Raw genomic sequence first — 24,973 nt, 5'->3', positions numbered from 1 at the left:
CCGCAAACTTTGTTCGCCGGAATGTTTTTTTTTCTCTGCCGTAGAAAGCAATTTCTAACTTTGCCGCAACGGCAGCTGGTCAGTGTTTGTGTAAAATCGGTTCAGAGTTGCGTTACCTGATGGGAAAAGGTGTTGTTATTATTATTTGACATAGACAGAATTAATTTAATGTGATGCAAGTGCCACCTACTGGAAGTGATGAGTGACACTGATTGGAACTGTATAAGTTACCAGTTTACTTGAAATATGGTTACTCTAAATGAAATTTCAAAAATGCTGACCAAAAATATCAGCCCATATATTGCAGCCTCTGAAAAATGCATTTGGTGCTTTGCTAGAATTGTGCTTCACCAAGCTCGGTGACTCAGAGTACAAATGTGTTATGGGGTAATGGATATGTGCTATTCCTAGATCTGATTCATAAATATAACTCAATGATGCAGTTTTCTACCTGTCTTCTCTGTAAGCTGAATATTTTGAAAGAATCGCAATATTACTTTAATATGCGGAATGTGGAGGATGACAAGCCTCCCATTAATTCCCCATTGCTCGTAGTGCTGAGGATTAATGCAGGGCCTTCTTCTCGAAGCCCTGTTGTCCAGTGGTGTCTCCCACCATAGTGTTGGGTAACAAACTCCAGGATATTTGCCCAGTGCTGATGAAAGAATAGATGCATATGTGTCCAAGTCAGGATAGTTTGGAACTTGCGGGACAACTTAAGAATTGACGGATGGTGCTCCACTCAGCAAAATATGGTCTGGTGCGTAAATGCCATGTCAAAAATGGCACTGAGTATTATCAGTCAAGTTGATGCCCAATTCAGTTTGTGGCCTGTCGTGGGCTGAGCTTATCCCTTTGCCGTCTATGGTGGCGGAGAATGGGTTTTGGGGGAGATACAATTAACTTAATTGTCTTCTGAAGAATAAAAGCGAGAAATGAAGTAACTATCATTGATCACCAGTCCACGGCAGCATGGTAGCACAAGTGGATAGCACTGTGGCTTCACAGCGCCAGGGTCCCAGGTTCAATTCCCCACTGGGTCACTATCTGCGGAGTCTGCACTTTCTCCCCGTGTCTGCGTGGGTTTCTTCCGGGTGCTCCGGTTTCCTCCCACAGTCCAAAGACGTGCAGGTTAGATGGATTGGCCCTTAGTGACCAAAAAGGTTAGGAGAGATTATTGGGTTACGGGGATAGGGTGGAAGTGAGAGCTTAAGTGGGTCGGTGTTGACTCGATGGGCCGAATGGCCTCCTTCTGCACTGTATGTTCTATGTTCTATGATCACAATCTGGGAGACAAGGAATGTGCTTCGAAATGTTGTGAGCAGAAGACTGGGTTTAACAGAGAGGTTAATATCATATGATGTTCAATAAAGCCCATTCTTCAGCTTCACACATGAAGATTGGCTAAGAAGTGAGCTACTGGAAATTGCGGAACTGCATCAGCACCAAGCGGACAGGCAGATTAAAAAAGGGGAGGATGTTGGGGACATTTACTTTGATATGATGCAATAAACTGGATACTTTTGCCTGTTAGAACCAGGTGTTGTGAATACACTACCAATCAGGAAATGAATTAAAATACCGATAAATAGCAAGCAGATTAACCGAACATTCAATGTTGCAAAACTGGGAATAACTTTATTATTAAAAAGTGTACCCTTTCATGAATTAATTTGTATTATTTTAAAAACAAGACAGGCAAACTGGCACTGAATTTAATTCAATTTTCCAAGAGTTAGGGGAAGCAGAGTAAAGCCGCCAGGACAAATTCCTCTTGACGCTCCGAAAAGCTGTCAGTGCAGGAAGATGTTCATTCAAACTTCTTGCAATGGTCTCAAACCTAGGTCTCCGGCACAGGCATGTTGAATGATTTGCTAACGCCGTTCTGTTGTTCTCTGATTTGCTTGGTGTGAACAGGGGCTGCTGAAGGTTGCCATAGACAATGCCAGGGCCCAGGAGAAGCAGGTGCAACATGAAAAGACAGAGTTAAAGATGGAACTGTTCAGGGAGCGCGAGATGAGGGAGAGCTTGGAGAAGCAGTTAGCCGTGGAGCAGAAAAACAGAGGTGAGTGAAAAAGAAAAGAGAGTGAGAAGCCACACAAGGTGAAACAACATGGCCTCCCTACACAAAACTTGACGCCATCCTGTGTCCCTCTTCCCAGCAATAATTCAGAAACGATTAAAGAAAGAAAAGAAGGCAAAGAGGAAATTACAGGAAGCACTTGAATTCGAAACCAAGCGACGAGAACAAGCAGAGCAGGCGTTAAAACAAGCTGCCTCTGCAGACAATCTTCGGGTCCTGAACGGTAAGAGCATGTAAATGACCTGAGATTGAATCTCATGAAACGATGTGAGGCTCTTGTCACTTATCAATGCACAATAAACTTTGACAGAAGCTCTAGTCACTTTGTATTCAGATTGCGGAGCAGGCTGATTAAAGCTTTGATAGCAGGAGAAACAAAACGGTATGAATCATTGAGATTTAAAAAAAATAAAATAAAGTAATGACAATAATTGCTTGGTCCCATGTGCCAAGGTGAAATAAATGACGAGAACATATTTTGAACCAAGTATCCAATTTGAAAAGTCAACTCAGAATTGTGATCATTCCCATTGTTAGATTCGGTGACCCAGGAGATGGAAGCTGACCGCAGCACTGGACGAACAGATGCTGAAAGAACAATACAAGGTACTTGACAGCAGCGGGTATAAATCTGGCTCATGTGCTATACATTTTGCGGAGCTTCAGCTTGTTATTCAAGCATGCAGGTTTCCAGCTGGGCCACATTAAAATTAGCTTTGGCAAGGTCGATCTCAGTCTGAATGTTTACACATAGTCTGTGCATTGATCCAGACCTAAAAAAAACCTTTTCTTTAAAAGTCACTGGACTCTGTTGATTTTTTCCCGAATTAATGATGCACTAATGTTAATTATGATCCACATAAAGCCTTACCTGTTTCGTGAAATTAGATCACAGAATCCATGCAATAAGGCAAACTCAGTAAAGTGCCTGTATAATTGTTAATTTGGTAACTTTGGCCTCAAGGAATTTGGGGTGGGAATTCTCCGGTCCCCCAGCCGTGTGTTTCTCGGCGGTGGGATTCTCTCTTCCTGCCGCTTGTCAATGGGGTGTCCCACTGAAGCCACCCCACGCCGCTGGGAAACCCATGGGCAGGGGTGCGCAGCCTATGGGGAAAAAGAATCCCAACGGCTGGAGAATTCCAAGGGCTTTATCTTCCCTTGTCTGCATGATCGCCTCTGATTATCTCACGGTTTGATGCTTGGCCCTCGCCTCATTATTTACGAGCCATTCCTTGCTCGAGGAACATAGAGCAGTTGTCACATGTAAACAGAAGACGTTCTGGAAAAGTGGGTACACTGTAATGTGGATTTGCTTCTCTTCTCAAACCGAATGGTGCACAAGGCAAACGTTCATCTGTTTACACCGCTGGACTTCTTTTTCCAAGAGCAGCCGCTAGTCTGTGGCCAGAGGCTTATAGTTTGCGGGGCTCCACTGTGCATCAGGTGTTTTTTAATGTAAATTTAGTGTACTCAATTATTGTTTTCCAATTAAGGGGCAATTTAGCATGGCTAATCCACCTACCCTACACATCTTTTGGGCTGTGGGGGTGAGACCCACGCAGACACAGGGAGAATGTGCAAACTCCACACAGACAGTGACCCGGGGCCGGGATCGAACCCGGGTCCTCGGCGCTGTGGGGCAGCAGTGCTAACCTGTGCATCAGGTATGACTGACCGGCAATCTCCGCTGATCTTACTGCCTTCCATTGGTGAATGTTGGAAGGATTTTGTAGGTTGATACCAAACTCGCTTGGCTGTGTTATGAATGGACCTTTCTTGGCCTCAAGTCCTGGGGTAGGTCTCAAACCCAGACCTTCTGGCTCAGAGGCAGGGATAGGACCCAATGGAGTGCCACTTCCGTCAGATTCTCCTACTTCTCAGTGCCTGTTGAGTGACAGAAAAGTGATGAGCAGACCCCATTACTACACAAGTCTTTGGAAATGGAGAGGACCCTTGCCTCAGGCCAGCTGAGACCCAGGTGGCATCAGCTACTGTTTGCATCTCATCTGCTGTTGCCAAGACATCAAGCCCCACAGGCGTACATTGCTTGTGTTAATCTCACACGACTGTCCTTAACTTGTCTGGTGCATGGCACAAGAAGCAGTCAGATTTCCATCTTGATGCCACCTTTCTGCTCAGTTCCCTTGGCTCAGCAGCTCTTTAATCGGAAGGTGGCAGATACAAACACAACCCCAGGGGCCTGAGCACATATCACAGAGTGGCACTACTCAAGGAGAGGTGCTGTTTTTTCTTCAGTTGAGTTTGAGGCCCTGTACACTTTCTCAGGCCGGTTTAAAAGGTGCTACAGCAGTACCCAAAGAAGAAGAATGAAGAACACTCCCTGGTAATAATAATAGCTTATTGTCACAAGTAGGCTTCAATGAAGTTACTGTGAAAAGCCCCTAGTCGCCACATTCTGCAGCCTGTTTGGGGAGGCCGTTACGGGAATTGAACCCGTGCTGCTGCCTTGTTCTGCGTTACAAGCCAGCTATTTAGCCCAGTGTGCTACGCCAGTACCCTGCCCAATATCTATCTATCTATCAACATACATTGCTAAAATAGTGAGATATCAATGCTGTTTGTGAGACCTTGCTGTCCATAGATTGCATGTAGAGTAGCTAAGCTACAAAAGTATTTTATTGGCTTAGGAACACCCTGAGAATGTTAAATGTACATTTCTCTCAGCTTAAACTATCCTTAAACTTCCCTGGTCCAGCTTTTCTCTTATTCTTTCATGCGATGTGGTATCACTGCCCATTCCTAATACCCATGAGATGGTGGCAGTGAGCTGCCATCTTGAACCACTGCTCTGGTGACCCATTATCCTGTCAACGTGGGCCCATCATTTGCCAATGATGCAAAATGGAATTTTCAAGGCTGAATCAGTACATTTTTGTTAGGTACAGGTATCGAGGGAAATGAAACAAAGGAAAGGAAGAAGGACGCCCCGTTTTATACTGATTTCCTCCCCCCCCCACCTGCGACATGTCTTCCGCCGGAAGCGGTGGGATCTTCCAGTCCCATCCATGTCGGCAAGGCTTTGCATCCCTCACCCACCACGCTGCCGCAGAGCCAACTGCGAGGGATCACCTTCGCAATGTCATTAATGATCGGATCGTCTGTTTTTGTGATGTTGTTTGAGGGATAAATATTGACCAGGATACTGAGGATGACTCCCCTGCTTTTCTTTGAAAGAGTGCCATGGGATCCACCAGAGAAAAGCAGGTGTGCCGCATAGGGCCTGAGGGGGGAACAGAGTTGGTGAACGGGGGGGTGGGGATGGGGTGGGCGGGAGGGGGGGTAACCGTAGGATTCAGCACCTGTTCAAGCTCCACCCAGTTCCTGATGCGGGCCGAGCTGGGAAAAGGCCAAACCATTTTTCGCTGGAGTACAGAGTACTCTGGAGCAAAGGTGCCACAGTGGTTAGCACTGCTGACTCACGCCAGAGACCCGGGTTCAATTCCGGCCGCGGGTGACTGTCTGTGCGGAGTTTGCACTTTCTTCCCGTGTCTGCGTGGGTTTCCTCCCACCGTCCAAAGACATGCAGGTTGGGTGGATTGGCCGTGCTTAATTGCCCCTAAGTGATCAAAAGGTGAGGTGGGGGAGTGGGCATAGGTGGGCTGCTCTTTCGGAGGGTTGGTACAGACTCAATGGGCCAAATGGCCTCCTTCTACACTGTAGGGATTCCATGATTTCAAGAGAGAGCAGACAGGGCCTCGGTCAATGCTTCATCCAAAGGTTGGCCCCACTGACCATCCAGTATTGGAATGTCCACCTATAGTTTTGTGTTCAAGTCCTGGAGTGGGGCTTGAAATTGGAACTTTGTAACCTGGAGTTATGAGTACCAGCGACTGAGCCACAGCTGATTAAGAGAAGGCGAATGAAGCTGAGGTGCACTTCCTGATATCTGATTAACAAAAAAGACATGAGAGGCTTGGTGGCCTACTCCAGAGAAAGGAGTTCCTCAGTCTTCATTATTGATACTCCTCGTGGTGAAGAGCTCACCCACCTCGTTAATGCCCTACACTGAGGGCGGGATTCTCCGACCCCCCGCTGAGTTGGAGAATCGCCGGGGGGCGGCGTGAATCCCGTCCCGCCGCCGGCTGGCAAATTCTGCAGTGCCGAGGTTTTGGCGGGGGCAGGAATCGCGCCGCGCCGGTCGGCGGACGCTGGCACCAACACCCCCCCGGCGATTCTCTGCCCCGTGATGGGCTGAGCGGCCACCCGTTTTCGGCCAGTCCCGCAGGCGTAAATCAAACCAGGTCCGTACTGGCGGCATTCTCCCCTACCCGGCGGGGCGGGTGGTACTGGCACCGAGGTGCGGCATGAACCACTCCAGCATCGGGCCGCCCGGAAGGTGTGGAATCCTCCACACTTTCAGGGGCTAGGCCGACGCCGGCGGGGTTGGCGCCGTGCCAGCTTACGCGGAAGGGCCTCCACCGGCCGGCATGAGTTGCCGCATGCGCGGGAGCGCCAGTCTGTGCTGCCGTCATCCCAGCGCATGCGCCGGGAGGTTCTTCTCTGCGCCGGCCATGGCGGAGGTTGACAGCAGCCGGTGCGGAGGGAAAAAGTGTACCCAAAGCATTTGCCCACCCGCGATCGGTGGGCCCCGATCACGGGCCAGGCCACCGTTGGGACACCCCCCCGGGGCCAGATCCCCCCCGTGCCGCCCCCCCCTCCCCCCGAGGACTCTGCAGGCCACCCGTGGAGCCAGGTCCCGCCGGTACGGACCTGGTTTGAATTACGCCGGCGGAACCGGCCGACAACGGGCGGCCGCTCGGCCCATCGCGGGCCGGAGAATCGCCAGGGGGGCCGCTGCCAACAGCCCCCAACCGGCGCGGCGCGATTCGGGGTGAATCCCGCCAGAACCCCGGCGCCGGAGAATTTGGCAGCCGGTGACGGGGCGGCAGGCGGGATTCACACCGCCCCACGGCGATTCCCCGACCCAGCGGGGGGTCGGAGGATCCCGCCCGTGCATATCTCTGATTTTTTAGATTCCGGTGGCTGTGATCGTGCTGTAAGCACTGGATTAGGCAGAGTGCCATTCTCGGGCCTGCACTGTTTCTCCAGCAGGCAGCCTTCTGGCGAGATTTCGTGAGTCAGAAGGAATGGTTTGAAAAGATTAGCCGGCACCACCTTAATTCTGCAGCAATACAAAATATTTACCTCCAAGTGCCGCGACAAAAGCTCCATTGCCCTGCTTTGCATGACAAAAAACATTCACCTGATTGTCAGAATTAAACATTTTAACCACTTCAGCTTGAAGACAATTCACCGCCTGACGCTCCCCGCTTACTCCAACTCACCTCACAACCCCCGTCCCTGCAAACAACCCCTCTCTTGACCATCGTCACTTGATTTCATTCCCAGGATAACATTATCACAAATGTATTCCTTTAATGTCATCCAAGCTCCACTTAATCTGACACCTTTGATCCATTTGTTACCCATCATTCACTTTCATGGGGGAGAGAATCTCCGTATTATAATGTCACCTTTCAAGGGAAGGTGAGATCAGTATGGTAATGAGCTGGAACTGATGCCAAGAGCCAAGAAAGGGAAGTGCAGGTGCAAAGTGTTTTATACACCACCCCCGGGGTATATATAAATCAAAGCTGAGGTGGAAATGCTTTGTTGCAGGCTGACAATGATGTCACTTTTTATGACCATTGCATCCACAGTGGCTGGCTTCGAGGCGGCCAGCAGTTGGGCTAGTTTTTTCTTTTACTTCTGATTAGCAAAGATGTTTGAAGAGCCAGTGCAATTTGATATACACCATTTACCTCAACTAATTCAGGCACAATCAAAGAAAGGTGCGACCATTTTAAATTGTGTCGAAGGATGGATTTACAATTGGACCAAATCTCCCCCCCACCCTACCCTCAGGCAGCACATTTTAGCTTCCAATTATCTATCTATCTATCTATCTATCTATCTATCTATCGTACTGCGTTGCAATGTTATTTTCTTTCTTTCTTTCTTTCTTCTCAAACCTATTTTCCACGTGTCATTTTCTATGGGTGGCATGGTAGCACAGTGGTTAGCATTGTTGCTTCACAGCACCAAGGTCCCAGGTTCGATTCCCGGCTTGGTCGGAGTCTGCACGTTCTCCCCTTGTCTGCGTGGGTTTCCTCCGGGTGCTCCGCTTTCCTCCCACAAGTCCCGAAAGAAGTGCTGTTGGGTAATTTGGACATTCTGAATTCTCCCTCTGTATCCCCGGCCAGGTGCCGGAATGTGGCGACTAAGGGATTTTCACAGTAACTTCATTGCAGTGTTAATGTAAGCCTACTTGTGACAATAAAGATTATTATTATTATCAGGTCATCATCACATTGCTGTTTGTGGGAGCTTGCTGTGCACAAATTTTCTCCCACATTTCCTACATTAAACAGTGGCTACACTTCTGAGGTATTTCACTCTCTGTGAAGCGCTTTGGGGTATATTTAGGGCACGGCAGCCGCTATATAAATGCAAATCTTTCTTCTCTTTGGCCTGTATTCTATCTCACACCAAATCCCATTTACCATCATCACTGTGCTTGCTAACTTACAAGAGCTGCTGGTCTGGCAACACCTTCATTTTCTCAGCATTCTCATCCTTCTTTTCAAATCCCTTTGTGGCCTTATCTTTCAAAAACAGTCACGTCCTCCAAAACCTCCTCCCCCTCACAGTAACCTCCACGTCCCTACCTTTCACAGTAAACTCCGCCACTCCTATATTCAATCGGATTGCATAACCATTGCCTGCCCACTCATCCCACCCACCCATTTCTGCCCCGCCTCAATTTTACCAGTGGGATTTACCAGCAGCAAGAAACTCCACACTAAGTTGGCAGCCTGGCCAGTTTCTCTTCGCGGGTTGGTGGCAGTAGGGGTAGGGTGGTCTTTCCTTACCTGCCCTCCGTAAGCCAAGTGGAAGGACTCCGTGAGGTGTGACTCATGCATCCCTTCATCCAGGTTACCCTCCCTGCATGATCTTTCAACCCACCACATTATCCCCCCCCCCCCCCCCCCCCCCCCCCACCCCAACCATGAAGCATGCCAGCTTGGCACCCAGTGATACGATCGAGTTCAGTTCACCTCCTCATGGCAGGAATGCAGTACCAACTGTGGCCAATGCATCCGGTGGCACTGCTAGTACTGGAGAGCTGCTGGCATCTGGGCCAGGATTCTCCGAGCCGTAATCGCGCTCGGCGCCGTGGCGGAGAATGGGGTCTCAGACCCGCGACCGGCGCCTCCTTACCCACCCACCCGATGTTGAGCCCCTCAATCAGGCAGTGAGTGCTTTCGATCCAGCGACCACCCCCTACCCCTCGGAGGAAGCAAACCTACTCTATAATTTTGCTGGCCTTGCACCCACATGGTGACAGGCCTGCCACTGGGTTAATTTCAGCAACGATAGGATGAGTCTCTTAAGTGGTCATTAATTGACCGCTTAAAAGCCTCAGTCAGTGGTGGGGCAGGAAGATCGGTCATGGGCCTTCCCACTCAGAGCTTTAATTTTGGTGGAGGTGGGAGGGCATTGAGATTCCGCTATGCCACCATTCCGCCTAATTACATGATCTTCCCGCCTCTAAGTCTGCCCGCAGCGAGAGGACAACATTCTGCCCCTTGTTTCAGACAGGCAATCTGCCCTTGTGTGTCCTTAAGCGTCTAGAACGGGATTGAACCCCACAGCCGTCTGACTCAGGAGGCAAGAGTGCACTTGCGCCAAGGCTGACACAAGTGTCCACTGCCTTTTAATGGTGTTTGAGGCATTGTGTCCATACACTGCTGGCAAGTCCGTTGCTTCTAATGAAAGATAAATCCACCTTCTGACTTAGAGCCAGTCCAGCAATTGACTGCATAATCCAGACTGGCGCTCCCGAAGCAGCACTGAAGGAGTACCGTCAAATGAGCCATCTAGCTTCTCAGGTAGACGTCAAGGTTTTCCTGACAATTCAAAGCAAAGCAGAGCTGGAGGTTCCACTTGGTATCTTTCTTGACAAATGTTTATCCCTCAATCAAATTCACTGAAACAGAACACCAAGTCATGATCGCGTTTGTGTTTGCGGGAGCTTGCCGCCCCACGTTTCCTCCATGACAAAAGTGACTGCACACCAAAGATTATGTCGCCGGTTTGCAAAGTGCTTTGAGGCGCCCTGAGGCTGTGAAAGCTGCTATGTAAATGAAAGTGCTCTCTTTCAAAAAATAAAAATTCTCGCCAGGCTAATGCAATAAACAGTCTTTGGAATCGGGAAAACCATTTTGATCTCTGGGCTGACAAGATTTCACTCAGTGCTGGGGATTCGGAGCAAATAATCTCACACCGCTCCCACATGAGAATTTTGGTTGAAGTCCAAGTGTAAATTGATAGCAAACACAAATTTACAGCTGTGGTTTTAATATGGTTTCCAAAGCAAGTGTGACACTTGACAACACACACTTCAAAAAAAAAGTAGCAATCTGAAGATGTAAGTTTTTTTTGAGATAGCTTACTACTGATGGGCTTGCTCAGAAACTTACAGGAACCTGTGGAATAAAATGGAATCACGCAAACCCCTCTTATGGGAGTCGACGGGGCAAACAGTAACTCCTCTTAGATTTTTATTCCTCTCTTTTGTTTTGCTTGACAGTAGTAACATCAAATTCATATCAGGCAACAGGGTTTTTGATATTGCAGTTAATTAAAGCTACATTGTGCACAGTTAATATATGGCCTAAGGCTTCGAAGCTGCTGCTTCCTTGTGCCCGGTACTCCAAAAGGCCTCCTGCATAAAATAAGCCACGTAAATATGCCTGGATTGAAACTGAGCCCAATAAACCTCCCTTTGTTTTCTTTTAATGAAGTGTTCAAGCCCTCCTTCACAGATTACCACACAGCACACGGGAACCAAACATCATACACTCATTGCCCTTTCCCCCTTTTCTTCCTTGTCGCTGCCATTTTGTTGCTTGACAGTTCGTCAGACTGTGTCATCGATTGACGGCAGGTCTGGACGAACAGAAACAAAAGGTGCAATTTATCGTAGGCGTTAGCAGAAAGGATAAAAAGAAAACGGCAACATTCAACGGTTTAAAGGTTGCCGTCAGATAAGGATTTACATCTGTGCTTTGCATGTTAGTTGCTGAGCATTGTCCCATTGTAAGGGGCCTGGGCTGCAGGCAGTTTCACAAACTCTATACAGCAGTGACCTAGAACCTTTGGAAATGTATTAAAAATATGACACCGCCAACAAGAACTCTTAATTTAGACGTGTACCACTTCATCACGGTCACTGTGACAGGGGACAGAACGTAGACCCAGTGCAATAATGTTTTTGCACTGTTAAAACTGCATTAATGAGAACATCATTTTGGGGAACTAATTATTTCTATTTGTCTTGTGTCATGCTTTATAATTCCACTATATTAGCACAGGCAAAGCAAATTAATTGCTTTTGCAGAAGTTGAATCATTTCCAAGAATGAGTGCAAATTCACTTCCAGGCTCTTAATTACTGGCAGTACATTGTGTCAGAAAATTCTGTTGATCTTCCCCACAGCACCTGGAATAGATCTATATTTTATAAATGTATGTGCATTCGGATTATTTTAACAGAACAAATTCCTTTTTTTTTGAACATCTGTGTGAGGAATACTCTCCTCGCGTTGAACACATATACAATCAAAGAACTCATCACTTAAGGGTTAAACTGTAGAGGGGAAAAAAAGAACAAATCTCATCGAAGCAAAAAGGCAGTAATTAATGCCTCCCTTAATTGTCTTCATAAAATATTTGCATGTGTCTAATTTGCATAATGTGCATGTATTAATTAATCTTTCAAAGGTATTTTATGCTGAAAGAGGCCAAAACCATTTTTTTTTTTGTTTTATTCAACACCTAATTGAATATTTATTCTTTCTTTAAAGAATATTTACAGCATTCAAAGGCCTTGGATCTGTTCTTTTCTTCTCGCCAATAGCACTGAGAACAGCAAAATCCTAAATTATTTTATTAAACTGGATATTGCACATGTGTGTGTCCTCCCCCCCCCCCCCCCCCCCCCCGCCCCCCCCCCCCCCATACATTTGCGAAGGACGTCTAATAGACCACAAAGCATTGTATTTCCCTCTCTCCCTCTGCCTATTCCAAATTGTTTCTAAATTTACTCAAGCCCCAGTAAATTCCTCCCCTGTTGCATAACACACAGCTTGAACTTTATTATGAAACATTGGTGGGAAAGGTAAGGGAGACCAACTGCAGCTCGGAGCTGGGTTTGACTAATTAAATGGCGTTACAATTCATATTACAAATAATTAATTTTTTTTTAAAACGTAGAACGCGGCAAGTATCCTCTTTAATTGGCCTCCGAAGACTATTTTAAGCTATTGAAAGTGTATTAAGCTCTTCCATGAAGGAGGTCTATACAATGATTCAAGCAGTGACTTTTCTTCACCCTTTTGACAATACCAACCTTGTGGAAGATGTGACATTTACAAATGAGTGGATTCTGCTTTTCTGGGATGCAGGAGGATTTTTGATGCTGATCATTTTCTTTCTTTCAAGCAAATACAAGGAGCAGTGGGAAACGCTTAATGTATGTTAATGATTTGCTGCAGTGTTAGCATTGGGGAGCGATACTGCTTCAGCACCTTTCTCCAGCATTGACTTCCATTCTCCATTTTGAGAAAATGATACTAACCTACATTCCTCTTTGGACTGCTATTGTGCAATTCTTATACACTTTCCCCCTTTTCCTGTGGGCCGTGAAAAGACTATCTGCAAATTATGATATTTTTCAATCAATTTATTCCATGGAACAAAAGTGGCAACTAGACAACCATGGGCATTTAATGCCTTAATAAATATTGTTGCGTGACAATGCTAGGAAAGTGAATCAATTAGGTCTATTTTCGTGCACATTATTTGTTAGGTTCGTCCTGGTCTTTCTTGGTGTAGCTTTCTCTCACCAGAGAATAGCAATAACCTGCATTAATGTAGCTTCTTTAAGAAATAAAGCTTCCCACGGCACTTCACAGGAGCTCTATAAAACAAATTTGACATTGAGGCACATGAAGAGACATTAGTAAAGAAGACCAAAATCATGATCGAGTAGGTGGGTCTTAAGAAGCGTTCCTTAATGGAGAAAAGAGAGAGGAAGGGAGGGGGGATTTGAAAACAATGATCAAGATTTTAAAACCGAGGTATTGTTTAACCGAGAGTCAATGTAAGTCAACGAGCAAAGGAGCGGTTGGGGAACAGGACTAGATGTGCGTCAGGGCAGGGGCAGCAAAGTGTTGGATGACCTCAAGTTTGTAGAGTTTAGAATTTGAGAGGAAAAGATCATTTTTCCTGGTTTCAGGCTGTTCCTGACTAACCAATGCATGGTACCAATCATTTAGCCTGTGCTTGACTCCCCGATGTTCCTCCTTCTGCCCTTTACATTTCTATAGCTTTCTTAATGTCCTGAGGCATTTCATGGAAGTATCGTCAGATCATTTGACACTGAGCCATACAGGGAGATATTTGAACATATGACCAGAACCTTCATCATAGAGTTTTAAAGGGTGTCTTAAATGAGGAAAGATTTTGTGTTGAGATTTAGGGAAGAGAATTTCTGAATTTTAATGCCTCGGTAGCTGAAGGCATCACAACCAATGGTGGAGCGAAGAAGATGAGTCGTCAAAGAGGCCAAAATTGGAGGAACATAGAGGTTCGGGGCTGCTGGAGGTTATGGAGGCAGGGAGCAATTCATTGTCATCTGTCCTTCTTCCATTCTACCTCCTCGAACATGGCCTGTACAACGCCTGCATTTAAAATAACCACAATGTTTATCAGTGTCCTCACAATTAGCGCTATGGCTAGTTTCAGGAATTTCCCGAAGCAAGATTTCCAGACAAACAAATGAGAATACACTAATACTCAAAACACAGTTTTAATCTGTAAAACGACAATGATAGATCAACAAAACAACCCATAGTTAATTTTAAAAATTACTGTCAGTAACAGGAGCAATGCTAAATATATTGGCACAACATTCAACTGTCAGTATTTTAACATACTGTCAGTAACAGGAGCAATGCTAAATATATTGGCACAACATTCAACTGTCAGTATTTTAACAGGAATAGTTGTTTAAAGAACAGAAAACTCAAATCGACAAAGAATTCAGCTGTTATTTTTAACATAATTAATTTCTGCCTTTAGATAAATTCAGCTCCATGGGTACATTTTCAATAATTCCACCTCACATAATTCATGAAAAGCGATGCAAAAAAGATTCCGATGAACTTGGATTGCATCTTTCACAATATTTTAGCAAAATTAAAACGTGTAAGAGTGATCCCAGATTTCAATATAAATCCCGACCATAATAATTCCCAACCATAGGTTCGGGGAAATTAGCCCCAAATGTTAAGGTGGTCGGATTCTAATGTCCTGACTCTTAAATCTATGATACGGCAGATGCAATGTGATTATTAATAAGTTTATAAGAATGTATGGCACTATCAAAATCAGAGCATGACTCTAATAGGGGGAATTATACATTTTTAATTACACCACTGTAATGTCCTCTCTATCATCTTCATCGGGGAGTAGAGCACCGTGATCTTTACTTCAAATTACCAAACAATTAACACTTTCATTCTGGGTATTTGAACCTGAAAATCTAATCTGGTCTGCTGACATGATATTTAAAACCCATGTTGGTGGTCAAAGTTTCTTTTTAACTCCACTTTATCTCACATTTTATGAACAGCGAATAAAGGTGACAAGCGAGGAAGAGAGAACTATAAATCGTGGGAATAATTTTAGTATTTTGCTCTTCCTTTGTGCTGGAGTAATGGAGCTCTTTTTCCCCCCACTAAGGACAGAGAGGCCTGGACTTTCTGGGATGCAAATCAGTTTCATGCCGGTCTCCAGTGGATTTCCCAATCCCCCATGGTGGGCACCAGCGGAAAATCCCACCGGAAATTCACTCTGGCGTAAAACCAATTTTTGGGCATCCTACTGAATTCCCCCCTCCCCTCCCCGGTCCGCCACTGAACCTGCCAGCAGGGGCCATGGGAGAGACTTGCCTCAGGGGTGTAAAGTTGCTTTGTAGATGTACACGAGCAGGTTTCAGTACACCATTTCCAATCCACTATGATTTACACCTTTACACCTGTCATAATATACACCAGCATATCATGGTGCAGACACACACTGATGGACACACAGTGGGACCAATCAACAAACACAACACCGCAGCCAATCATTAGTGAGAGCACACGCACTATAAAGACAGGGGACATCAGAGTTCCCGTTCATTCGAGTAGCAGCTAGCTAGGAGCACAGAGCTCAAAACCTGCAACACAGACATTCACCATGTGCTGAGTGCATCAACTGGTTAGGACAAGGCAAAGGTCTTTAGTTAAAGCTGGTATCGTATTTACCCACAGTTCAAGTATGTTTAAAGAGTTAACCTTTTAATAAAATCGTGTTGCACTACTTCAAGTGTTGGTGACCTGTATGTGATCCAGAACACCCAACACATCATGATACCAGGAGTGGTTGCATACTAGCACTTCTTAGACCTACCTGCAAGTGATCTGCCTTACGCCAGCATTCCGTCATTCTACAACATGGACAACATCAGCCCGCCGCCGCCGCTCTGCATCGCCGGCAACCTCGGGGCCAACTGGAAGATTTTCAAATAGCACTTCCAGCTCTACCTCGAAGCCACGGACAGGGAGGGTGCCTCGGACACCAGAAAGATTGCTCTTCTCCTCTCCACGGCCGTGGACCATGCCGTCCATATTTTCAACTCTCTCACCTTTGCAGATGACGAAGACAAGACGAAGTTCAAGACGGTTCTCCTCAAATTCGACACTCACAGCAGCGTAGAGGTGAATGAAAGTTTCGAACGCTACGTGTTCCAGTAGCGTTTGCAGGGTAAGGATGAACCTTTCCAATCCTTTTTAATGCACCTCCGCATCTTTGCGCAATCTTGCAGCTACGGGCCCCACCTCCGACTCCATGAAACGCGACCAGATCGTTTTTTGGTGTTCAGTCGGACCCCCTACGTCAGCAGCTCCTCAAAGTAAAGCAACTCACCCTAGTGACCGCCATCGAGACCTATGTCCTACATGAAAATGCCACCAGTCGGTACTCCCATATACAAGCGGCTGAAACGGCACGGCAAGGTTCTCATGAGGCGGAACGGGTCCAAGTGATTGAGCACCTCCAGGGCCTCAGCCTGGATGAGGACAACCATTTTGCACGCTTTGCGCAGACTCCCGCGCTTGTACGCACCAAACGAGGGGACGGGGACATGGAGGAACGTAATGCGCAGGCGCGCACCACGCAGGACAACACCGCGCATGCGAGGTGGCGTAGCGAACGTGCTGACATCACGACGTGCGGCAACTGTAGCTCCGCCCATTTAAAGCGGCAATGCCCCGCAAAATCTCGACAATGCCTACGATGTGGAAGACTTGGCCACTATGCTGCCTGCTGTCGAGCAGCTCAGCCTTCCAATTCATATCGCTTCAGCCAGCCTCGCAGGAATGTTCGGGCAATTCAACCCACGGTCACCGAGTCCGATTCCGACCTCCCACACAGCAGTGACACCGAGGACCCGAAGGCGCCTTTTCGAATCGGTGTTGTACCGAAAAACAGGCTGTCCCCGAAGCAAAGACACCAGCCGCTGTTGGTAGACAGCATCGATCCAGACGATGAGTGGTGTGCCACCCTGACGGTCAACCGGTCCCAAATACGATTCCGCCTGGACACTGGTGCCTCCGCCAATCTCATGGCGTGGTCTGCTTTCCAAAGCCTTCGTGTCAAACCAGCCATCCTTCCATCAGCCTGCCAGCTATTGGATTATAATGGCAACATCATTCCTGCTACCGGCTCATGCCAACTCGAAGTGACGCACAAGTCACAAAAAGCCATCCTTCCTTTCGAGATCGTGGGCTCTTCGAAGGACTCTCTGCTTGGCGCACAGGCGTACAAATTGCTAAACCTCATTCAAAGAGTTCACTCTCTCTCTCCTGATGACACGTCTGCCTTCCTGGATGCTGACTTCAGGGCGCAACTCAACGCCATCATCGACCAGCACCGCGACGTTTTTGAAGGCATGGGCACGCTCCCATATACGTATGCACCTCACAGAGTCCCAGCACCCCTCAAGGACCGCCTCAAGCAGCAGCTGCAGGACCACCAAGACCAAGGAGTGATCTCCAGAGTTACGGAACCAACCGACTGGGTCAGTTCCATGGTGTGCGTAAAGAAGCCTTCCGGCGAGCTCAGAATCTGCATTGATCCAAAGGATCTGAATCGCAACATAATGAGGGAGCATTACCCAATCCCCACGCGCGAAGAGATCACATGCGAGATGGCTCGGGCCAAGCTCTCCACCAAACTTGACGCCTCGAAAAGATTCTGGCAAATTCAACTAGACAGATCCAGCAGGAAACTGTGTACCTTTAACACCCCTTTTGGCAGATATTGTTACAACAGGATGCCGTTTGGGATCATATCGGCGTCAGAAGTATTCCACAGGATCATGGAGCAAATGATGGAGGGCATTGAAGGTGTTCGTGTCTATGTTGACGACATAATCATTTGGTCCACCACCCCGCAGGAGCATATCAGTCGCCTCCAGGGCGTGTTCAAACGCATACGGGAGCAGGGCCTATGCCTCAACAGAGCCAAATGCTCCTTCGGCCAGACGGAACTCAAGTTCCTAGAGGACCACATCTCCCAGTTGGGTGTGCAGCTGGATGCGGACAAGGTGGCTGCCGTCACAGCCATGAAAAAGCCAGAGGACAAGAAGGCGGCCCTCCGATTTCTGGGCATGGTCAACTTCCTAGGGAAGTTCATCCCTAACATCGCCTCTCATACCACAGCTCTCAGGAACCTGGTCAGGAAGACGACAGACTTCCAATGGCCACCTGCCCACGAGAGCGAATGGACAGAACTTAAAACCAAACTTACCACGGCCCCAGTATTGGCCTTTTTTGATCCAGCGAAAGAGACAAAAATTTCGACCGATGCCAGCTAACCTGGCATTGGGGCAGTGCTCCTGCAACGCGATGAGGCCTCATCATGGGCCCCGTTGCATATGCGTCATGCGCCATGACCCCCACGGAACAGCGCTACGCGCAGATAGAAAAGGAGTGCCTGGACCTGTTGACCGGTGTCGTCAAATTTCATTATTATGTGTACGACCTTCCCCAATTCACCGTCGAGACCGACCATTGCCCGCTGGTCAATATAATACAAAAAGACTTGAACGACATGACGCCTCGCCTCCAGCGCATTGTGCTCAAACTCCGGCGATACGACTTTCAGCTCGTACACACCCCGGGCAAAGACCTGATGATAGCCGACACTCTTTTCAGGGCAGTCAACACCCCGTGTGATCCATCCTTAGATATGGGGCCCAAAACCGCTCATAATACGCCAATTGGGTCTGACCAGAGCCTCACATAGCCTCAGAAGTACATCCGTGGTCTTGTATTCTAGCCCTCTCAACATGAATGCAAACATTGCATTTGTCTTCCAAACTGTTGAACCTGCACATTAACCTTAAGAGGATTGCGAACAAGGACTCCCAAGACCCTTTGTGCTTCTGATTTCGAAGCATTTCCCCATTTAGAAAATAGTCTATGCCTCCATTCCTCCTTCCAAAGTGCATAACCGCACATTTTTCCACATTGTATTCCATCTGCCACTTCTTTGCCCTCGCTCCTAGCCTGTCGAAGTCCTTCTGAAGCCCCCCCTGCTACCTCAATACTACCTGTCCCTCTGCAGATCTTTGTATCATCTGCAAACTAAGCAACAGTGCCTTCAATTCCTTCTTCCAGATCGTTAGGGATGGAGTTCAAGACTAGGGAGGTTATGCTGCAATTGTATAAGGTGTTGGTGAGGCCACATCTGGGGTATTGTGTTCAGTTTTGGTCTCCTTACCTGAGAAAGGACATATTGGCACTGGAGGGAGTGCAGAGGAGATTCACTAGGTTGATCCCAGAGTTGAGGGGATTAGATTATGACGAGAGGTTGAGTAGACTGGGACTGTACTCATTGGAGTTTAGAAGGATGCGGGGGGGATCTTATTGAAATATATAAAATTATGAAGGGAGTAGATAGGATAGATGCGGACAGGTTGTTTCCACTGGTCGGGGAAGGCAAAACTAGGGGGCATAGCCTCAAAATAAGGGGGAGTAGATTTAGGACCGAGTTTAGGAGGAACCTCTTCACCCCAAAGGGTTGTGAATCTCTGGAATTCCTTGCCCAGTGAAGCAGTTGAGGCTCCTTCCTTAAACGTTTTTAAGAAAAAGATAGATACCTTTCTAAAGAATAAAGGGATTCGGGGATATGGTGTTCGGGCCGGAGAGTGGAGCTGAGTCACAAAGATCAGCCGTGATCTCATTAAATGGCGGAGCAGGCTCGAGGGGCCAGGTGGCCTACTCCTGTTCCTAGTTCTTATGTTCTTATGTTAATGTATATTGTGAAAAGTTGTGGTCCCAGTACAGACCCCTGAGGCACACCACTAGTCACCGGCTGCCACCCTGAAAAAGGCCCCTTTATCCCCACTCTCTTCCTTCTGCCAGTCAGCCAATCCTCTATCCATGCCAGGATCTTACCCTTAACACCATGGGCTCTTAACTTATTTACCAGTATCCTATGCGGCATCTTGTCAAAGGCCTTGTGGAAATCTAATTAAATCATGTCCACTGGTTCTCCTTTGTCTAACTTCCTTGTTACCTCCTGATAAAACTCCAACTTGTGCTGTATAATGAACAGTTTTGTAATGAGGTGGGGAGGGGGTGTGCATGTTGATTTGGATTGGACTGAGGCTGCCTAAAGTCATTTTACAGCCATCAAGACAGAAGGATTTTGACTCAGCAGCCTTTGCTCAATCAAAACCTATTTTGTTTGGTGTGAAAAGACAGCATTGAAACCCTGACATGTCATTCCTGATTTGGGGTCATGGATTTGTTAAGTGGTAGATTTTTCTCCATTTAATCACTGTTTTCCCACTTGTGTCCATGACAGTGGGCGTCATTCTCCGACCCCCCGCCGGGTCGGAGAATGGCCGTTGGCCGCCGTGAATCCCGCCCCCGCCCCCGCCGAAGTCTCCGAAGGGAGAAAAGTCGGCGGGGCGTTAATGGCGCCGCTGCCGCGGAGAATGTCACGGGTCTGCGCAAGGCAGCCGATTTTCGGCCTGCCGATATTCTCCCTTCCGGATGGGCCGAAGTCCCGTCGACGTGATGACCGTTCACGTCGACGTCAATCAAACCTCCTTTTCATCGGCGTGACCCGGTGCTCCAGGGCTCACGCCGACCAGCGAGGAGGTGAGTGACGGCCTGGGGGGTTGGCTCTGGGCAGGAAATGGCGTGGCCGCAGACTGATTGCCTGAGGAGAGGTGTGTCTCGGCTTGTGTGTGTGTGCGGCGGGGGGGGGTGGTTAGAGTAGGCTGGGCTCCGGGGGAGTGCCGGGAGGGGGTCCGTGCCGGGGTGGAGGTTGGGGGTTGTGGAGGGGGTCCGTGCTGGGGTGGAGGTTGGGGAGGGGGTCCGTGCCGGGGTGGAGGTTGGGGGGGGTCCGTGCCGGGGTGGAGGTTGGGGGGGGTCCGTGCTGGGGTGGAGGTTGGGTGTTGGAGAGGGGGTCCGTGCCGGGGTGGAGGTTGGGGGGGGGGGGCCGTGGAGGTTGGGGGTTGGGGAGGGGTTCCGTGCCGGGGTGGAGGTTGGGGGGGGTCCGTGCCGGGGTGGAGGTTGGGGGGGGGTCCGTGCTGGGGTGGAGGTTGGGTGTTGGAGAGGGGGGTCCGTGCCGGGGTGGAGGTTGGGGGAGGGGGTCCGTGCCGGGGTGGAGGTTGGGGAGGGGGTCCGTGCCGGGGTGGAGGTTGGGGGTTGTGGAGGGGGTCCGTGCCGGGGTGGAGGTTGGGGGGGGGGCCGTGCCGGGGTGGAGGTTGGGGGTTGGGGAGGGGTTCCGTGCCGGGGTGGAGGTTGGGGGGGGTCCGTGCCGGGGTGGAGGTTGGGGGGGGGGTCCGTGCTGGGGTGGAGGTTGGGTGTTGGAGAGGGGGTCCGTGCCGGGGTGGAGGTTGGGGAGGGGGTCCGTGCCGGGGTGGAGGTTGGGGAGGGGGTCCGTGCCGGGGGTGGAGGTTGGGGGTTGTGGAGGGGGTCCGTGCCGGGGTGGAGGTTGGGGGGGGGGGGCCGTGCCGGGGTGGAGTTTGGGGGTTGGGGAGGGGTTCCGTGCCGGGGTGGAGGTTGGGGGGGGTCCGTGCTGGGGGTGGAGGTTGGGGGGGTCCGTGCCGGGGTGGAGGTTGGGGGTTGTGGAGGGGGTCCGTGCCGGGGTGGAGGTTGGGGAGGGGGTCCGTGCCGGGGTGGAGGTTGGGGGTGCGGGTCTCTCCGTCTCCTGTGGTCTCCGAGGGGCATCCTGCGGGCGTCGCATGCTGGAGGGTGCGGGTCTCTCCGTCTCCTGTGGTCTCCGAGGGGCATCCTGCGGGCGTCGCATGCTGGAGGGTCCGGGTCTCTCCGTCTCCCGTGGTCTCGGAGGGGCATCCTGCGGGCGTCGCATGCTGGAGGGTGCGGGTCTCTCCGTCTCCCGTGGTCTCCGAGGGGCATCCTGCGGGCGTCGCATGCTGGAGGGTGCGGGTCTCTCCGTCTCCCGTGGTCTCCGAGGGGCATCCTGCGGGTGGTCTGCATCTGCGGGGATGGGTGCCTGGACGTTTGGTCCTGCGATACACAATGAAGCATGCATGGTTAGACATCAGGCAGTGATCAGGTGATACGGGAGAGGGGGATATAGGGGAGGGGTGATATGGGGACGGGCTGTTGGTGGCTCACTTGCTCGTGGGGCCCCGACCTCTGCATCAGCAACCTCCCGGTCCTCAGGTCCGCCAGCCAGTTCCAGGGCCCTTTCCTCGTGTACGGTCAGTGGCCTCTCATCAGCGGGCCCTCCTCCAGTCCTCACATGCTCCCTATTGTTGTGTGCGCGCTTCTCCTGGGGGGGGGGGGGGTGGTGGCAGGGGTAAAAGGCAACAGTGATAGGCAGGTATATGAATGCACGCCATCGGTTGCGCGTGCTTTGCAGAGGTTAAGGTTAGGGCTGGATTCACTTGGGGATATGGGGGATATGGGGAGGGGGGAATATGGGGGATATGGTGGAGGGGGGATATGGGGGAGGGGGGGATATGGGGAATATGGGGGGGGGGGGATATGGGGGAGGGGGGGATATGGGGGATATGGGGGAGGGGGGATATGGGGGAGGGGGGATATGGGGGAGGGGGGGATATGGGGGAGGGGGGGATATGGGGGATATGGGGGAGGGGGTAATATGGGGGAGGGGGGATATGGGGGATATGGGGGAGGGGGGGATATGGGGGAGGGGGGGATATGGGGGATATGGGGGAGGGGGGATATGGGGGAGGGGGGATATGGGGGATATGGGGGAGGGGGGATATGGGGGATATGGGGGAGGGGGGATATGGGGGAGGGGGGATATGGGGGATATGGGGGAGGGGGGAATATGGGGGATATGGGGAGGGGGGATATGGGGAGGGGGGGATATGGGGGAGGGGGGGATATGGGGGAGGGGGGAATATGGGGGATATGGGGAGGGGGGATATGGGGGAGGGGGGGATATGGGGGAGGGGGGGATATGGGGGATATGGGGGAGGGGGGATATGGGGGAGGGGGGATATGGGGGAGGGGGGATATGGGGGATATGGGGGAGGGGGGATATGGGGGATATGGGGGAGGGGGGGATATGGGGGAGGGGGGGATATGGGGGATATGGGGGAGGGGGGGATATGGGGGAGGGGGGATATGGGGGAGGGGGGGATATGGGGGAGGGGGGGATATGGGGGATATGGGGGATATGGGGGAGGGGGGATATGGGGGAGGGGGGATATGGGGGAGGGGGGATATGGGGGAGGGGGGATATGGGGGATATGGGGGAGGGGGATATGGGGGATATGGGGGAGGGGGGATATGGGGGATATGGGGGAGGGGGGATATGGGGGAGGGGGGATATGGGGGATATGGGGGAGGGGGGAATATGGGGGGATATGGGGGAGGGGGGGATATGGGGGATATGGGGGAGGGGGGGGATATGGGGGAGGGGGGATATGGGGGATATGGGGGAGGGGGGGATATGGGGGAGGGGGGATATGGGGGATATGGGGGATATGGGGGACGCTCACCCTGCCTGCTCTGACGAGGTCGTTCACCTTCTTGTGGCACTGGGTGCCTGTCCGTGGTGTTAGGGCCACAGCGGTGACGGCCTCTGCCACCTCCCTCCACAGACGCCGGCTGTGGCGTGGGGCAACTCTGCGGCCGTGCCCGGGATACAGGGCGTCCCTCCTCTGCTCCACCGCATCCAGGAGCGCCTCCACATCGCGTGACTCGAACCTCGGGGCTGAGCGACGGCCAGCCATCAAGTCGGGTGTTGCGGTCGGCTGTTCCGGTCGGGTGGGGGGGAGCTGCGCGGCCTTATGAGCCGTCACGCCGTGCAGCGCGTATGACGCTGCACGGCGTGAACCACTGCGCAAGCGCGGATCCCGTTACGTCGCTGCTAGCCCATTTCGGGCCGCAGACTATCGGCCCATTTTTATGACGTGACGCAAGTGGGATTTGCGCCGTTTTTTGCGCCGATCGGCGGAGTTTCCGCCGATAACGGAGAATTTCGCCCAGTATCTCTGACACTTGGAATAGCAGGCACTATTAGAATAATGGGCACTGTTAGAATAATAGACACTGTTAGAACAGGCACTGTTAGAGCACCAGGCACTGTTATAACTTGGAAAGACCAGTGCAGCCAAGTGGACAATAGAAAGACCCATGATGAGGTATGGATGGACACAAGAGGCGAGATTCTCCGGCCTCCCAGCTGCATGTATCTTGGTGGCGTGCTGCTTGTTGGCGGTGAGTTTCTCTGCCCCACCGCTGTCAGTGCAATTTCCCATTGAAGCCATCTCACACTGACAGGAAACCCGTGGGGGGGGGGGGGGGGGGGGGGGGGGGGGGGTGCCTGCCAATGGGACCAGGGAATCACGGCAGCACGAACGGCTAGAGAATTCCGGCCAGGTTTGAATTCACCGATTCCTTGCTGAGAATAGGGAGATATCCGACGGATTGGAGAGCGGTTTCCATTTGGATTAACCTTTGCGACTGTGACAGAATGTTATTTTGCAACACAGCATGATTTGAAATAATGGTGAGAATGAACCTTGGCAAAGAGAATGACTGATGAGGGAAGGTCTTGTATCGGTCGTGTCACAGGGTGGGACTTTCCAGTCCCGCCGATGACAAACCCTTCCCCCCCACCCCCTCCCGCAGTGCGTTCTCCAGCAGTGTGAAGGGCGAGCAACGTAACGATGCTGTAGGCGTCAATGGGACTAGAAGATCCCAATGGCAAGTTGCCCCCGCCTCCTGAAAGTACACCATGTGGCTCCCTCACCAAACCTTGCTTTGTTTCCTCTGCGCTACGCAGTGTAGTAATCTTGATAGTGCTCAGCTCTCAGCCGACCCAAGACTTCCCCCCACCCCCCCAGACCCCAGACGCCCCCCCCCCCCCCACCCCCGCTCCCCCTGGTGGCTGGCTGGCTGGGTTTTGTGGTCACCACTTAAGCCTGCAACCCTCGTCACTGTTCTGCTTGGTGAATTTTCAGCCCTCCTTCCTGCCCACAAAAGACACATCAGTAACAGAAAATTGTGAAATGCTGTGCCACACATGGCAGGACAATGAGCTACAGGGCTACAATACAGCAGCGCAGGAACAATGACAAGCTCAAGTATCACAGGTTCTGGCCTGCAGGTGCTTTGCAATAGGAGGACAAGTGTGTCATGAAAGCTACCTTTGGTTTGCAAAAGTATCTATTGTGGATTGAGTCCATTGAACAGCTTACATTGTTTCTGAAATGACAGCCTCATTTTTATGTTGC

General features: G+C 50.4%; 1 protein-coding gene across 5 annotated transcripts in view; it reads left to right on the top strand.

The window, feature by feature from the left end:
• The window catches only part of dachc (dachshund c), a 665,620-nt gene that overhangs the window by 619,527 nt on the left and 21,120 nt on the right, over positions 1–24,973 (top strand). For all 5 annotated transcript variants that reach the window (XM_072476125.1, XM_072476123.1, XM_072476127.1 and 2 more), the window contains 3 exons: positions 1,918–2,065; positions 2,163–2,306; positions 2,621–2,689. In XM_072476125.1, coding sequence (XP_072332226.1) covers positions 1,918–2,065; positions 2,163–2,306; positions 2,621–2,689 — 361 coding nt within the window. The remainder of the gene's footprint in view (positions 1–1,917; positions 2,066–2,162; positions 2,307–2,620; positions 2,690–24,973) is intronic.

This window comes from Scyliorhinus torazame, chromosome 15 (genome assembly GCF_047496885.1).
Source record: "Scyliorhinus torazame isolate Kashiwa2021f chromosome 15, sScyTor2.1, whole genome shotgun sequence".
Taxonomy (NCBI): Eukaryota; Metazoa; Chordata; class Chondrichthyes; order Carcharhiniformes; family Scyliorhinidae; genus Scyliorhinus; species Scyliorhinus torazame.
This window is presented reverse-complemented; position numbering and strand designations above follow the sequence as displayed.